At 46.5% G+C, this 16,993-nt stretch overlaps 2 protein-coding genes across 14 annotated transcripts in view; one reads left to right on the top strand and one right to left on the bottom strand.

The window, feature by feature from the left end:
* Nucleotides 1-6,806, top strand: part of ADAT1 (adenosine deaminase tRNA specific 1) — a 44,650-nt gene extending 37,844 nt beyond the window's left edge. For 8 of the 13 annotated variants that reach the window (XM_072818743.1, XM_072818700.1, XM_072818734.1 and 5 more), the window contains 2 exons: nucleotides 5,028-5,080; nucleotides 5,472-6,806. In XM_072818743.1, the coding sequence (XP_072674844.1) occupies nucleotides 5,028-5,080; nucleotides 5,472-5,518 (100 nt within the window). In that variant the 3' untranslated portion in view covers nucleotides 5,519-6,806. Of the gene's footprint in view, nucleotides 1-3,639; nucleotides 4,557-5,027; nucleotides 5,081-5,471 lie in introns of those variants that run through there. The other 5 variants (XM_072818711.1, XM_072818625.1, XR_012026999.1 and 2 more) reach the window with 4 other exon arrangements.
* Nucleotides 1,281-16,930, bottom strand: GABARAPL2 (GABA type A receptor associated protein like 2). The gene is made up of 6 exons (XM_072818831.1): nucleotides 16,532-16,930; nucleotides 12,983-13,069; nucleotides 11,652-12,344; nucleotides 11,272-11,327; nucleotides 9,966-10,138; nucleotides 1,281-1,890 (listed from the first exon to the last, which is right to left on the bottom strand). The coding sequence occupies exons 3-6, from the start codon at nucleotides 12,106-12,108 to the stop codon at nucleotides 1,800-1,802; spliced, it is 777 nt and encodes a 258-aa protein (XP_072674932.1). The 5' UTR covers nucleotides 12,109-12,344; nucleotides 12,983-13,069; nucleotides 16,532-16,930; the 3' UTR covers nucleotides 1,281-1,799.
* Between the last annotated feature and the right edge of the window lie 63 nt (nucleotides 16,931-16,993).

The following is a 16,993-nucleotide window of genomic DNA, read 5'->3' as shown; positions in this document are numbered from 1 at the left end:
TCCCTTGCTCACTCAGAGGTCAGTTTGTACCTATTTCCAGTTTGAAACAACCAGCAGAGACCGCAGATTTTATGGGGTCAGGTTGAGGAAAGACCACCATGATGCTTAATGATAAGCATTTCCTCTGATCCCAGCTGGGAGGCTGACCTCAGTAGACAGCTGTGACGAGCTGCTTATACAACCTGGTAAAGATAAAGATAAGGATCTGTGTTTCTTCCCCAGTAGAAAGTGCAAGGCAGTCATTTTAACTGCATGTTCCTAGGTTTCTTTACCCTCATTATCTCTGTAGGGCTCTAGCCTCCAACACAGACTGTCTGAGGAGGATCTGGGAAAGTAAGCTTTCCTCTTAGATGCATTTGTGTTTTGGCAAGCCTACACATTTATACTAATTTGTGAGAAATAATGAAACTCGTGTGCATGGGAAAATCTGTGATTTTTAGGAAGGGGGCTTGAAAAGTAGCACCAGGAAGCATACAGATACTTTTAAGAGGCCATTGTGTATTCAGTTATCATCCCACCACGGTGTAATAGTGAAAGACTTGCAAACAACCCAAATGCCATTAACAGGGGCCTAGGTATCAGGTACATAATAATGACATATTCACAGTGTGATGAATATGACTGTAAAAATGAATGAAAAGGCTCCCTATGGGGCAGCCCCAGTGGCGCAGCGGTTTAGCGCCGCCTGTGGCCAGGGGTGTGATCCTGGAGACCCGGGATCAAGTCCCACATCGGGCTTCCTGCATGGGGCCTGCTTCTCCCTCTGCCTGTGTCTCTGCCTCTCTCTCGCTCTCTCTGAATGAATAAATAAATAAATCTTTAAAAAAAAAAATAAAAAAAGAAAAAAAAGAAAAGGCTCCCTATGAACTGATATGGAAAGATCACCAGGATATACTATTAAATGGAAAAGAGCAATGTGTACGTAAATATATATAATGTTTTCTTTCGTGGAAGAGAAAGAAGAAAATAAGGACATATACTTACTGGAAAGAAACAAAATTAAAGTAGTTTCCTATAAGGTGGGAGGTCAGGGAATCAGGAACCAGTAGTGGGAGCCTGACTTCTCAATGTCTACTATTTATAGTCTTTATATCTGAACCATGTGGGTATATTAACCATTTAAAAAAATTAATAAAGCACCCCTCTTATGACACAGACCACTGCTTCCTATCCCAGGCCACACTGCCATGGGCCCCACAAACTGTCTTGCTTGACCTAGCAGACGCAGAGCTACCTGTCAGGCCCGTCTGGAAGAAAGTAAATAAAGGACATGGTCACACTGCAATGCCTTTATAAGAGGAAGTTTTATTGTTAATTATTTACCTTAATAGTTTCAGAAAGAGGAACAGATTAGCTCAGTCCAACATGATTGGCAGTTGGCAAAATCTAGTGAAGCAAGTGTTCTGATTGCTAAGGATTTAATTTTGGTGCTTTTAATACTTAGCCATCTTTAACACTTCAAACATAATCCAGAAGAAATGCATCATCTCCCTCCCTTTCACGTTAATACCCCACCTACCTCACTTTAATATGGAAATATCTTCATTAAATATGATCCCCAGAGGAACATGTCCCCTGGAGAGGACAGCCATGAGGACAGTGCACAAAAGGAAAACTGAAAATAAAACTCTGTATGATAATTTACTAATCTAAGGAAACAAAACCTTCCAATATATTAAGAAATAAATCCAGTTACAAATGCACTAATAGGTCTATGTGAAGAGGTCTGGAAACTGAAAATGGCCGACTATTTACAAGATACACAAGCAGGAACGGTGCACCTAGCCCAGCGCTGGCCCTCAGAAGCCAAAAGTGTTCTCTCCACTGTAGGCCACATACAAGAATCCATCTTCATCTTTTTCCTTCTCATAAAGCTGTCCCATAGTTAGGCTTGAAAGAGAAAAGAAAGAACAGTGAGAAACTGATTTTGGTCACTGAGTCTAGGTTCTTTTTGCTTGTTTGTTTTTGTTTTTATAAAGATTTTACTTATTTATGTGAGAGCAGTCTCCTCCACTGAGCAGGGAGCCCAACACAGGGCTTGATCCCAGCACCCCGGGATCATGACCTGAGCCGAAGGCAGACACTTAACCAACTGAGCCACCCAGGTGCCCTGAGTCTAGGTGTTTGAAGAAAGTTGGTTTGAGGAAAAGGGACTTGACTATGTAAACCACCTACTCTACCATACTTTGGTAGACAATAAAAGTAATTCCAGGGGCGCCTGGACAATCAGTAAATAAGACTAGAATCAAATTTCCTTCCTCCTGCCTCGAGGCAAGGCCACTTGCTGCACCTTCACACTAAATTATCCCTTCAGAGGCCAGTGCAGAGGCCAGCGCTAGCTCCTTGAGTGGGCTTGCCTGATTAATACCTGAATGCTTTCTGGATGCCAAGGGCAAGAGAAAAAAAACCTAAGCAAAATTAAGAGCCTAAGAGGCCCATCCCCATGTGGGTGGAGAACCAAGGTAAAGATGACTACATGGGACTTGCTTCTCCTTCAGGCTTTTGTGAAGGTTTATAATTTGTACCTAACATGATAAGTATAAGTGGGTTCATTCTTGTGGAAACTCCCCCACCAAAAAAACCCATGCTCCAGCGACTGGCATCAGTGCCATCAAAGAGAAGTTATTTTCCTCACATGTAAGGCAAAATAAGATTGTATCTGGGATCCAAAGAAACCCTGCCCAACCCTCCTAAGAACCCTCCAGAAATAGATGTTGCTCAAACTAAACATGTGTGGGCGGGAAAGCTGGTTTTCCCTAAGCCATAAAACAGACTGCAGTACAGGAGACCCAATCTAGCTCCCTGCCATGGAACTGAGCTGTAGCGGCTCCAGAGTAAGACTAGTAACGCAGGGAACCCTGGGCGAGCTCTGGCCACGTGACCGTACTATGAGAGAGACGCAGCAGGCACAGACACGTGCTAAACATCAGGGTGACCACACGTGGGGTCAACCAGAACCAGCCGTCAGACAGTAGTCTGAGAGCCAGCACAGACTACAGCGGACAGGCCACTTAGATGCCTACATGCAGGACTCAGTAAAACAAGGGCCGGGGTTTCTAGGGGAGTTTGGGGCCACAGGCTGCTGAAACAGGGCCTGCGCCCCTCTGCTGGTGTGCTCCTGGAGGGCTGCGTGGGACCTCCACATAACAGGGGTACAGGCCGCATCTATAAGGGGAGTTTTTCCTTTCCTATTCTTCCTGCCCAACTGTCAGCTTAGCCCAGTTGGCTGTGTGGGCAGATGAGAATTCTTAAGTAACAACATGGGGGTGGATGAGTAGGAATACAAATGACCGGTCATCAGCATCTGGTAAATAACAGCGCTCCCGATCTCTTAACCTGAAATCTGTAAAATAAGGACTCCCTGGAAGAGCACTGTCCACTACTATGCTATTTCTGCTATGATAGAAATGTCCTGTATTCCTGTTGTCCAATACAGTAGCCACTGCCTACGTGCAGCACTCGAAATGCGGCTCATCTGAATTGAGACATGCTGTAACTGTCAAACATATACAAGATTTCAAGACCTGGTATGAAAAAAAGGATGTAAAAATCTCAGTTTTTATTACATGTTGAAAAGACATTTTGGATACTTAAAATGTATTAAAATTAATTTCACTTGTTTCTTTTTTAATGTACTAGAACATTTTAAATTACAAACGTGAAAAAAAAAATTACAAATGTGGCTCACATGCCATTTCTCAACTGTACTGCCCTGGAACATGGAGGGACTTGAGGGACATGGGCAGAGGGAGAAACCCCGTCGTAAAGCCCCCTAGAGCAGTAAGCCTCAACCTCCACTATACAACAGAATCACAGGTGAGCTTTAAAACATCTCCATGCCCAAGCCCTACCCCAGACCAATTAAATCAGAATCTCAGGAGGTAGGATCCAGGCATCAGTAGGTTTCAAATGCCCAAGATGATTCCAGGTGCAGCTGAGTGGAGAAACAGTCTCTCTGCCAGAGGGAGAGAGGTACTTGTGTTTTTTTTTTAGTGTCTTATTTTAAGAAGGCAACAGGAGGTGGTTGTCCTCAATTCAGGACCCTGAGATCAAGAGTTGTATGCTCTACCAACTGAGCCACGCATCCCATCTGTCTTCTTTGTTTGTTTGAGATGCTTATCTTTAAGAACCATATGATTAGGAAGTGGAGTGAGGAGCCAGCAACCAGCCAAAAGCTTGACACGTAACTGTCTCTCTCAAGAAGACTTTTACCCTGGTGGACGGGAATGCCCCCAAGGAACCTTGCTTTTCTCTGACACACCTCCAAAGGAGCGACAGGGAAAATAGCTACAGCTATTGTCACAACTCTCTTAGCCCCACTTCCTCCAAAAATCCAGGTGAGCACCTTGGTGAGCACCTGGCCTACCATCTCCCCATGACCATTACTAGAGGGATTTAGAGGCAGAAGTAAAAGACACTGTATATTTCAAAGGCAGCCACTGTCAAGTCCGGTTCCATCTGACAGGCTAAGTGCACTCTGTTCCTAGCAAATATGAACCCCTAGTGCAATGACTCCAAATCCCACTGCTGAATTAGAAGAAATACTTGAGGAGGGGGACCTGGGTTGGGCACCCGACTCTTGGTTTTGGCTCAGGTGTGATCTCACAGTCATGGAACTGAGCCCTGCATCAGGCTCTGACTCAGTGGGGAGTCTGCTTTAAAGTCTCTCTCCTTCTCTCTCGCCAGTCACTATCTCTCTCTCTAATAAATAAATAGTATCTTTGAAAAAAAAATACTTGAGGAGCTACATAAATACTGGTGGCCCACTCCAGACTCTGCCTATAGTAAACAATGACCACTGGAGCCCCTGCTGCCTGAGGCAGGCTCCGAGACTGTAAGCAGAGACCCACAATCATGTGGCTCTCGTTCCTTCTGATTGTATTACCTTTTAAGTAAAACTTGGGTTTATAAATCTGTTTAATCCATGCCCCCAGCAGCTATAGAGCGTGATCATAAAAATCCTAATTACAAAAGCACTTATGTGCCAAGCACTATTCTAAGTGTGTTCATATTCTTTTTATCCTCAGAGCAATCTTCGGAGGCAGCATAATCCTCAAAAGGATCACAATCCAGTTTATAGGTAATAAAAGTAAGGCAATAATAAAGTGAGACATATCACAAAGCTAAGACACATCCTTAGCACTAAGCTATGCTCCCTCCAAGTGAATACACAGATCTGTTCTACTGCCCTAATGTCAGCATCTTGTGCCTTCTGCACACATCTCCCAAGACTAGTGCTTGTCACACATACACATGTGTGTCCGAAATCACACACATGCCTAGTTTGAGTCTCTCTGGATTCAGTAGGTCAGAGTGGGGCCTGAGATTCTACATTTGTAACAGGTGCCTAAGTAAGGCCACCACTGCCAGCCTCTGTGTCAGAGCTCTCTCTTCAGATCCTGTAATGTAACAACTGGATGGTTGTGCCTGTGACTCTAAGAATCCTCTTGCTGTTCTTTTCTGTCACACAGCCTCGTGTGGAAACTTTACTCAGTTGGGAGCCACACTGGGTCCTTAAACTCAGGACACCCCTTGGGCGAACTTGGAAACTGATGATATTCAACACTGGGAGCAGAACACTCCATTCAGCAGCCTGTGACCGAATGCCCAATTCTGATGTGACACTGAGTGCCATGAAACAAGACTGAAACATCTGTACAGTATGATTTCAAAATAGGACTTACAGGATCAGGCCACACACATACAAAGCCAGAATGATTTGGTCTGGAGCCAAAAAGAGCTGGGCCCCAATTGCAGCTTAAATTTATTAACTCCCATTAAAAAAAAGAAATGAGTTAAAAGGCGACCCTAGTCAGTGGGCAGTCTCCAGGAGGAGGCTGGCGTGTCAGTTTAGGACATGTTCCAAGCCTCTGAGAAGATAAGTTTCGCTCTCAAGAGGTCACCTGAGCCACACAGCGCTGGGCAGGCCACAGCCAAAATGCCCAAGGATCCTCACACAGGTGGCTTGGAGGTGCCTGTCAGGCTGAGCTGCACAGGCTCGCTGGATGGCCTGACAACCGGCGAGCAGCGCTGTAACTCTAAGCCTTCCTGCTGCAGGTACTGCTAAGGAAGACAGAGGCGACCTCGGGCCCCTAGAACTAAGACACAGGGCTGTGGCATCAACTATTACATGCGCTCACCCCAGAAGGGTGCTGCTAAGCACCAGGAGCCCTGCCACCTTCCAAATGCTTGAGCCTGACAAGGAAAGAAATGGGAAAAGCCAAGGGCAGGCAGATTCAAGCCACAGAGCCCATCTAAGGCATTGGTGGGACCCCGATGTACTGACTCTCATGAACCTAAAGTGGCCCCTAAAACTCTGTTACTCACCCCGCCCCTAAAACTCTGTTACTCACCCCTACATTCAGGGTCACACAGATCCAGACAAACTAGCCAATAATAACAGCACCTTTCAAAAGGGCCCAAATTTGGGAACAGCAGTGCTGCCAAGGGTGACATGAGCTTGAAGCTCCTTGAGAGCACATGCTGGGGGAGGCCGGCCTAGAACTGAGCACTGAGCAGGCACCTAATCCCCGCAGAACCTTCCCATGGCCCTCGACCAAGGTCAGGTCCTGAAGGCTGTGGGCTCCAGCCTGACTCACGAATTGGCTGGACCGACAGGCACACCTGGTCACCCATCTGCTTCAGAGCCCACATGCTTCCCCTGGACCTGGATTTCTCTCTTGCCCAGCAGGGCTGTGGGCGGGGGCCACTGCGTGGACCCTGGAAAGGCAACCACCTCAGAGTGAAAGTCAACTTAACCATGAAGGCTCTCGATGTTCTAAAAAATAAAAATTAACTACTGGCTATCCCTTTTGTCGGACTTTTTTCTCTGATATAAATAAAACCCTATTGCATTACTGCTGGAATAAACCCTTGGAGAGGTATTTACCTAGAAATGATCAAAAGTGTTTAAGCACAATTCTAAATAAAGGATAAAGGGACTATAAGATCTCACAACTTCCTTTTACTTAGTTTCTCTTCAAGATCAAAGGAGCAACTAAGCACCACAATCTTAAAAAACGTTTCCAAGTGTAACATTCCCAAATTATCACACCTTAGAGATACTTTAAAAATATATTACTGCTTCTATTTTAAGCAGGGATTAACAAGATTCTTCTGTGTTCTAAACAAAGATCAAAAGGTAGGTACCACGGCCAGGTCTGGGTTCCCTGCTACTGCCATGACTGGAAGTCTGTACACTGGTATTTTTTTCTTGAGTTCTGTCTGCACCAAGGGACAATTCTTTTGTTTTTGGCCTGATTCTGGATGCAGGATCCTAGGCTGAGAATTCAACTTTCCAATGCTAAATGGGAAAGGGGAGTTGAGATCCTACCCCCTCTGCCCTGCTTTAAAAACAAAAACAGAACTCAGAATTTAGGAAGTAAAACTCCGGGACTTGCCTTGGTCTCTATTTCTAGAATCAGTATTTAATACTCACTAGTCTAAACAATAACCACATTTTACATGATCGCTTGTGTTCCAGAATACTCCGAAAGTCCCACTGCAAGGCAAGAATAACTGAAGTTACTTCAGCTCCACCTCCCACCTCTCAAGTGATCCTCACGCAAATCTGTCATAGGATGGGAGAAGCCTCCTTAGGCCTGGACTCATCCGTTCCAACTCTGATTTCCCCAGCCACTTTCTGAAGGCTGCAAGCACTGGTGGAAGGTTGAGGCCCCGCACTTCCTAAGGAGGCTGGAAGGAGCTGAGGAAGAGGCTGCTGTTAACGTGCCTTGGGGAGGAGATGGCAGGACTGAGTCACACATTAGCTTTAGCAGGAGACCCTGTGGCAGTTCCGTGTGTGCTGCTGTCAAGTGATCAGTATTTGCATAAGGCCCAGTGATGTCATATACCACTTTTGTTTAGAAACAAATTTTCTTAAAAAAACCAAATCGCTGTATTAAGTGTGGGGACAGAAAGTCATTAACTGGGGCCAAAGGCCCGGGCAGAGGAAGCCTGGTTAGCGATTCTCTAAAATCCTGACAGGGGTCACTGGTGTCATCTGCTTTAGGGCAGATTCTTACCAGGCTGGAAAGGCAAATGGGACTGGGAGAGAAAAGGAAGCAGCCTCTGCTGCCCTGAGAATTACTTTTGATTTCCAATTCTATTTATATCTCAGGGATAATGGAGGGAGGGGGCAGTTGCTAATCTGCAGCCATTTTAATTGCTAGATTAACATGAGGCCATCAGAGTAACAGTGTCTCCAGAAGCCTGCACATCTCCTTTAAGAAACATCAAAAGTGGGATGCCTAGGTGGCTCAGTGGTTGAGCGTCTGCCTTCGGCTGAGGCCATGATCCCAGAGTTCCGGGATGGAGTCCCACATCGGGCTCCCTGCGAGGAGCCTGCTCCTCCCTCTGCCTATGTCTCCGCCTTCTCTGTGTCTCTCATAAATAAATCAATAAAATCTTAAAAAAAAAAAAAAAAGGAAAAGGAAAAGAAAAATCAGAAGAATTGATCAAATAAATTCAAAGCCACAGGTCTTAGACACCTGCTTCCTTCCCTAAGAAGCCACTGCCAGGAAGGAGGAAACACAGAGTTACCCAGACTCTGCAGAAGCTGCAGGAGATGGAGTTAGCAGGAGACCCTGTGGCAGTTCTGTGTGTGCTGCTGTCAAGTGATCAGCAGTGTGATGACTGAAGATTCACCTCTCCACCACCTTAAGAGAAGCTGAGTTACGACTACAGATGCCCAGGGCTTCCTAACCTGATGAACCCAGCACCATGCTGCCTGGAGGTCGGGGAAGGAAGGCTGGAAGAGCCCCACCAGGTGTCAAGACCGCCTCTGCCAACACCACAGCTTCCTGAACAACAGCTATAGGAGACCAACAGCACCTAGCAGGCAGGCCAGGCGGATCTCCTCAGGCTGGACACTGACCTTACTGAAGAACCTTTCATTTTTCCCCAACCTCTCTGCCAAACACAGGAAATGGAGGTGGTGGAGATTAGGAAAGTAAATCAGATAAAAAAATAGCCAGAGCTATCTGTCATAGGAAAGGGACTAGATTTTGGCTTAGGTCTTTTCTGGAGCTTTCAAGGATTTTCAAAGGGAACATATTTTGGCCAAACTGGGATAGTTCCAGGGATTCTGAAAGCCTAAGCTTGCAGAAGTACTACCTTTAGGGGAGTAACCAATGAGACTTACTTGGAGTCTCCAAGATGAGATGTAGCCAGGAACTCACACTCGGGGGAGAGGGACTAGCATCTGGCTCAAGGGCTAATACTCAACCAGTAATGGCAAAGGACTGACCAGGAATTTTGAAGGAGCCAGTCCATTTTCTTTTTTCCACCAGGGACTAAAGCTGGGCTGTCAACTACACAGAAGAAGAGAATTATAATGCCCCAGAAGACTCGGGCCCCAAGTTATGCCAAAGAATGCTTCTAGGCAGCACAACAGCTAGAGCAAGGGGGGCGGTTACTCTGACAGTCGGAGCAGGTGCTACGAGGGGGGGTGTAAGTCTGTAAAGAGACCTCAGAGCCTTTTGCTGGACAGCAGCCATTCCAGCATACCTGAGGATCAGACAGCTACACACTCGCAGTGGCACAGAACTAAGTTTGGAGAGCAAGCAGGAGGATGATTAACTGAAGCTGAGCCTCAGCAGGGCCCACAAGCCCCTAGTGGAGAACGACAGGACTTATTTCATGGGTCATTTAAAGAAAACCTAATTTTAGGCTCATTTAGGTTCTAGTGATGGCTTAAGCCTAAGTAAATCCTGAACTGTTTTAAAGTATTCATCAGGGTCTGAGGCTAGATTTTTTTTTTTTTTTAAGTCCAACCTTGTTCTATTTTCTTAACCCAAAGTATATTCCCAGATACTGTAGCCCTTTCTTATTTTCCTTGAGCTCCTCATGTCAGGGAGCACAACATCCAGATTTCCAGTCAGGACCTCTAAGAGTTTTCTCACCTCCAAAGTTTAGAGTTCTGTAAGCAGCCAAGCAGGTGGCCAATGCTAGTAAACACTTCTCACCTGGACTGTGGGACTGTCTTATCCACAAACAGGAAGATTGCCTTTTCAGAAGGAAGCTGGATCCTTTTCCTGATGATCCACATGAACTGAGCCACAGTGATGTCAGATGGAACCAAATACTTCCGTTTGTCAATGTCGACAATCTGAGAGCCTGAGACTTTTTCCACAATCACCTGGGAAAGCAAAGAGAGATCAGGACTGGGTTTCTAAAGTGAGGCTCTGGCCTTGCATTGCCAGGGAGCTGATGAATACTATGTGGGCAAGGAGGTGGGTGGGAAACTGCACAACACTGGAAAATATGCCCCTGATTTAATAAACCACAAACTCTTAACTCTGGAGGTTAAGAACTGACATAAATGTATGATACGGAAACAGAAAGTGCTTTTCTGTGGTCAATTATGTTTATCATCCTGCATCTCAGCGAGCATAAGAGAAACACACGCCCTTACTACAAAGCTCTTCGACATTTTGTCTGGGCAGACCTGAGATACCTGGTTTCATCTACAGCCAGTTACTCCAAGACTCCAGAATGAATCTGCCTTCACACTACAGAGGAAGTAAGATCCCAAGGAACAAAGGGGAGAGGAATGGATGGACTAATGGGAATGAGTAAACCAAGCTCCTCATTTGGCCTGTTGCTTCTCCCTGAACTAGGTTTCAAATGTGTCCCTCCTAACCCCTCCTCAGAGTTTTGCTTGTTCAAACAAAGAGCTACAATAACAGACACGGATGTCCTCTAAAAATCAGTAAGAATTATAGAAACTTTACCCCTACCACGGAAGAAACAGGATCTTTATTACTGATTAAGGAGGAACCACGAAAGAAGGGAGTTCTCAGAGGCTTCTCAGATTTTTTTTGGTCAGCAAAGGATGACAGGGTCAGAGTGAGGAAAGGGAGCTAGAAATCAAGTAAAGACAGAGGCTCAAAGTTAAAGATGAGTGTCCTGAGACTAAAGTACCACTTCTAAGACCAAAGTGACAGTCTCCCTCCACCAGTGTTCCCAAAAGTGGCAGTGACCTGTTGCCCTGTCCTAGAACATCGTTCCTTACATAATTGGCGAGGGAGCCCAGAGGCTGCAGACAGCTCGCTGGCCTAGATCGGGAGATTCAGCACTGAGGCACCCTGAACAGCACCTGCTCAAGCCCCTCACGCCACGGCCCCCAAGGCCCCGAGCCCCGTCTGGCTTGTCTGCTCCTATAACTGGGACTGGAACCTCAACTTATCAACTGCTGAGTGGCCCGGGGCCCTATCGCGAGTCCTAGACGACGGGGTGACGACGAGGTGAGGGGGCGGGGAGTGCACTCACCGGAACGCGGTCGGGGTATTTCGCTCGGATCTTCGCGGATTCCACGCATCTGTGTTCTGTGGGAAACAGACGGGGCTGCCGGTCGCGCCTGCTCGTCCGCCGCTTCCCGCGCCCCCGACCCACCTCCCCCAGCGACCTGCGCACGCCCGGGTCCTTGTTACGGCGTCTCGGCGGCCTCGGTCCTCGGCCCCCGCCTCCCGGCAGGAGGGCAGAAGGCGGCACAGCGTCCGTGGGCAGCCGGCGGGGGCGCCGGGGCCTCCGCGACCCGAGGCCACAGCTCGGCATCCGCCCCGCCCGGCCCAGCCCAGGGCGGCCCGAGTGGGGGAGGGGGCCCACCCGCCGCCGCGACCCCCACCACCCGGCCTCTGACGGAGCCTTACCCAGCGAGTGGTCCTCCTTGAACATCCACTTCATGGCGACGGCGGGGAAGGGATGCAGCCGGCTCTCGGAGCCGCGGAGCTCAGCGAACCAACCACAACAACAACGACGGCAGCAGCGGCGGCGGCGACTACACGGCAGGCGGGACTTCCGGCTGCCGGAGCCTAGCAACCGGCCGGGGGCGGGGCTTCCGGCGCAGTTCGCCGGGACGCCGCGCCAGGGGGCGTGGCCACATTCAAAGGGGCGGGGCGAGCGGCGGGGCGGGGCGGGGCGAGGCGAGGCTACGAGGAAGTGGGGCTGATGACGTTGGCCACCGGCAGTCCAGGAGGGGTTTCGGTGACGGGGAAGGGGATGCTGTCGGGAACTGCTAACAGGAACCGGGTCTCGGCGGACGTTGGTAACGGGAAGAGGAGTTTGGGGGTCTGGCTGATAGGATAGGGCGCTCAGAGGGCTTTTCATGAGGGAAGTCTCGGTGTCGGGAATTTTGGAGCATGAGTGACAGACGAGGGGTCTCTGATGGTCGATAATGGCGGGGTGGGGGAGATCTGTTTAGCGCATTGACAGTTTGGGGAGTATTGTTTGGAGTGGTAACAGGTTGGAGGGTGTGGCTAATTTGAGGGGCCTGTGTGGGGAGAGGTTCTGATGACAAGCCGGGGGTTCAGTATTGGAGACAGCCAAAACAGGTGGCCTTGGACCTAGAAATGGAATTTAAACAAAACCCTATTTCCTTCCTTTTTTCATGAATAAATAAACGTTTGACTAAACATGTAAGCACATGTATCACAAATAGACATTTGAGAAGCATAACATCTCACTGATCATAAAGAGACCCCTTAACCTTAACTACAGAGGACTTAGAGGTGACTGTCAGGCTGAGAGAATTCCCCTGAGAGTTGGTCATGAGACAAATTTCTTTGGCAGTCAGCATGGAGTTCAGCAATCACAGTCTAGGCTGTGAGTACGTGTGTCACCTGCCTGAGCATATGCCTTGAGTTCTCCAGTGATGTCACCTCTTTCTTCCTAGCAGAGTCATCAGGACAGTCTGCTCTGGGTCAACATCTGTTTACTAGCTGGTGAATATGTAACAAGAATATTCATTTAATTGGGCACATGATCCTTGTCATGTGCTTATGATTCTGATGCATCTGAAAGGATTGCATGTGTGAATATTGTCGTTCACCATTTCCCATAGTTGTAATTCCTGATGGATGCTGTGGAATCTAGCTTCATTCTAGAAGCATTTTGGTTATTTTAAGATTGTCTGAGCAACCAAAATAGGCTTTTGTTTGCTTGCTTGTTTTTAATGAAGTGAAAAGCCCTTTGAATTTCATACCTAGAAATTATTACTGCTGCATACAGGAGCACTGTTCTAGGTGTTGAGGAAAAGCAGTGAACAGAACATTCAGCTGTCAAGGAGTTTCTAGTGGGATAAGACAACAAATGTCAGGTAATGGTAGGCGCTGTTTAGAAAATAAAGCAGGGTTGGTGACGAGTGACAGTGGGGTAATGCTAATCAGGTAAAGTGCTTGGCATAATCAGGGACAGGAAGGAACCCCTTGTGGCTGGAGCTGAATTAGCAAGGGGGGGTATGTTAGAAGATGAGATCAAAGATATGTGTAACAAAGCTGTTGAGTTTTTTTTTTTTTAAGATTATTTATTTATTCATGAGAGACAGAGAGAGAGAGAGGCAGAAACACAGGCAGAGGGAGTCGCAGGCTCCACACAGGGAGCCCGACGTGGGACTCGATCCCAGGTCTCCAGGATCAGGCCCTGGGCTGAAGGCAGTATTAAACCGCTGAGCCACCCGGGCTGCCCAGCTGTTGAGTTTTGAATTTCATGTGAAGAACTTTGGATGTTATTTAGAATGAAATGAGAAGTAGAGGATTTTAAGCAGAGGTGTGACATGGTATGGCTTTCCTTTTGAACTGAGCAGGCTAGCTTTTTTGTAGACAGACTCTAAGGGTTTGAGAATGGAAGTCAGGAAAACAATTAGGAAGCTATTGTGATAATCCAAGTGGAAGATGATGTTGGCCTAGACCAAGATAATGTCTGTGGGGATGGTGGGAAGCAATTATATTCTAGATATATTTTGAAGGTAGAGCCAACCAACAAAATTTGATGATAGATTGAATATGAAGTGTGAGGGACAAGTCAAAGTCAGAGTTTTTAGAAGGATGGAATTGCCATTTACTGAAATAGAGTGGAGCCAGTTGGGGAGGTGGGGATCAAGGTTTGGTTTTGGCTCTATTGAGTCTGAGATGCCCAAGGGACACATCCAAATGAAGATATATGGAGTAAGTGAATAGATCTATGAGTCTCAAATTCAAGAGAGAAGTATTTAAAGCTATTGAACTGATGAGATCAGCTAGAGAGTGAATGAAAAAACTGAAAATACCTATTTTGCAAATAGAATTAAACACTGAGGAATCAAAGTGGAAAGATCGCATAAGTCACCCCTTACAGGAGTGTAACCTGATGGTCTTCGTAAGGTGCAGTGTTTTTCTGTCTTCTATCTTTACTTACTTCTTTGATGTCTTTTTCCAGTTCACCATTCTAATTGGATTCTCTGATCTGCCCTGATGATATGCATCACCTTCTTTACCTATGGGGTCATTATACTAGCTTATTGAATGTTCTAAAGATACCGAATGCCTTCCTTGAGGGGGTGGCTAGTTGAAAAGATGACTCAGAAGAAAAAATAGGATAATTAAAGTATGCAGTTATATATTAACAGACTTATAAAATATGCAGAATAAATTTCAGATGTTGGAGAGGTCCTGCACTTGAATGCTGAAGGATGGTTAGGGCAATGGGGGCTGACACCAAACCAAGCGAGGCTTATCAAAAAAGACTAAACAGAGAATGTGAATCTTATGTGTCAGAGAGAAGTGTACATTTTTCAAAGGACAAACTTCGCTTAATAGACACAAAGACTGGGGTTAGAAGAGGGAACTGGGAAGCAATATAGACAAATGCTGGAAAGCCTTGATGTGAACATTCAGGCGTTCTGAACTGATTCGAGATACCCTGAATGGGAGCTTTTAGAAAGGAGTAGAACGTGATCAAAATGTGTAGTTTTAAGAGAACAACTCTCTTTGTCCTTAAAAGTAAATTCTATGAAGGTGCACCTAAGAGGCTCAGTAGGTATAGTGTCTGACTCTCGGTTCCGGCTCAGGTCATGAGCTCAGCATCCTGGGGTCAGGCTCCGCACTTAGCAGGGGAGTCTGCTTATTTCCCCCTCTCTGCCTCTCCCCGCCACTCACGTGCTCTCCTTCTCTCTAAAATAAATAAATCTTTTTTAAAAAGTAAATTTTATGAAACATGAAAAAATTATGGAAATGGAAACAGAGAAGTCAGTTCTCAGTTATGAATATATGACAATGACACAATATACACAGACCTTTAGCATTTTTAAAAACTAAAATTCCAAAAAAAATAAAAAATAAAAATAAAAATAAAATTCCCTCTTAAAGAATCAAAATAAGACCACAAAGATTAGCTTCTTCAAATAATGGAAGCAAAGAGTAAGTATTAGTATCCATTATTATTAAATACTTTTGCAAAGCTCATGGCATCTCAGGGGAGGCACTTCACACACCTAAATTCTTAGGAATCACCACCTTGTTCTCAGCAGTGACTAAGCTGACACTAGCCACAGTATGTGTTTCCTTCTACTGAAAGAAGGAACTTTGAAGGCAAATGCCTCTTTCCTTGGTGTAGAGCTGCACTCAGGAGGTAACACTAGAACCATCGATTCCAGAATCTTATTTTAATGGTTATTCTTAAATTTTTAGTTCAGTGTAGTTAACATACAGTGGTGTATTAGTTTCAGGCATACAACATAGTGATCCAACAATTCCATATATTACTCAGGGCTCATCAAGATAAGCGCTCTCTTATATAAGTGTTTGGTGTCAGCCCCCCATTGCCCTTCACCTATTTCACCGATCCTCCCATCTACCTGCCTTCTGGTAACCATCGGTTTGTTCTATATAATAATATAGTCTGTTTTCTGGTTTGTCTCTTTTTTTCCCTTTGTTCATTTGTTTTCTGAAGTCCCACATATGAATTAAATTATATGGTTTTGTTACTTGAATAAATGAAAGTCATTCACTTAAATCATTGATACAGTATAACGTCAGAATCATAATATAGATTTAAGCCTAACAATTGCTATATTTAAGAGCTGTGTTGCCACCCTAGGGAAGCTTTAAAGCAAAGATGAGTAGTACTGAACCAGATCTGTCAAAATCTTATGGCTGGGGCAGCCCTGGTGGCCCAGTGGTTTAGCGCTGCCTTCAGCCCTGGGCATGATCCTGGAGACCCGGGATCGAGTCCCACGTCGGGCTTCCGGCATGGAGCCTGCTTCTCCCTCTGCCTGTGTCTCTGCCTCTGTTTCTCAAATAAATAAATAAAATCTTTAATTAAAAAAAAATCTTATGGCTCATATTGTCGATTGAACCGCGGTGAGGACACTGGATAGTTTTTCCGAAGGATCAGCTCTTGGCCCCCTCAAGCATCTATGTAGTTAGGATCTCAGCTGCATTATCTAAAAGCTATTTCTAGGTTGCCTTCAAAATAGAGGCATGGCCTGCTGGATTCCGCTCTGACCACAAACCTCACACTACCTTTTGGCGCTGCATTGTGATCCTTTTAGGGCCTCCTGAAGAACTTGGCTGTTGACCAGGGTAAAAAAAAAAAAAAAAAAAATTCCTTCTGCCATGTTCAAAATACTGGTTAGAGGTGAAAGCATTCAATTAAGTGATAAGCCACTATCATCTTTGGGGGGGGGGGGTGGCACAGCTTCCCCTAAAACCGGTGGCCAAGCTTGTCCCCAGGATAAGCTAAGGAAATTCAGCAGAGAGAGCCACGTAGTAATTACCCTTTACCCCTGGAAGAGCTGGGAGAGTTGTGTCCCGTGTCTGCGCCATCCTGCTGTGGAGTAGAGAGAAAGCAACAAGGTTCGGAGCCGCAGGGAGCCGGCCTGGCCTTCCAGCGCCACGTCCAGGAGCACAGCCACGTTCCTCTTTTGCGTTTTCCTGCGACGGAAGGTGTGCTGTGACTGGCCGGATTCAGGTGTGAACCACAGTGCGGATTAACGGAGGACACGCGAGCCGGTAACGACTTTAAGCCCACTTTTCTGAAAAACCTTCTTTCCCACAATCGTTACCACCGGAAACGGCTACGATTCTGGGCCCTGAACACGCCGCGCGCCCACTTGGCCTTTGGAAAACTGCGCGGCACGCGTCGAGCGAGGACGAACGCCCGCCGGCCGGCGCCGTCCCCGCTTAGCCCCACCCCCGCCGGGGCCCCGCGTCCTTGCTATTGGTTCCCGTCCCTGCGC

Source organism: Canis lupus, chromosome 3 (genome assembly GCF_048164855.1).
Source record: "Canis lupus baileyi chromosome 3, mCanLup2.hap1, whole genome shotgun sequence".
NCBI lineage: Eukaryota > Metazoa > Chordata > Mammalia > Carnivora > Canidae > Canis > Canis lupus.
This window is presented reverse-complemented; position numbering and strand designations above follow the sequence as displayed.

Bases quoted from the DNA above. Each gene is read 5' to 3' on its own strand.
- GABARAPL2 (XM_072818831.1), bottom strand. From the start codon at position 12,108: ATGAAAAGCCCTCTGAGCGCCCTATCCTATCAGCCAGACCCCCAAACT. The intron at 11,328-11,651 runs GTAAGGCTCCGT...TGTTTCCCACAG, and splicing joins CAAGGAGGACCACTCGCTGG to AACACAGATGCGTGGAATCC. The intron at 1,891-9,965 runs GTGAGAAGTGTT...TTCTCTTTCAAG, and splicing joins AAGACAGTCCCACAGTCCAG to CCTAACTATGGGACAGCTTT.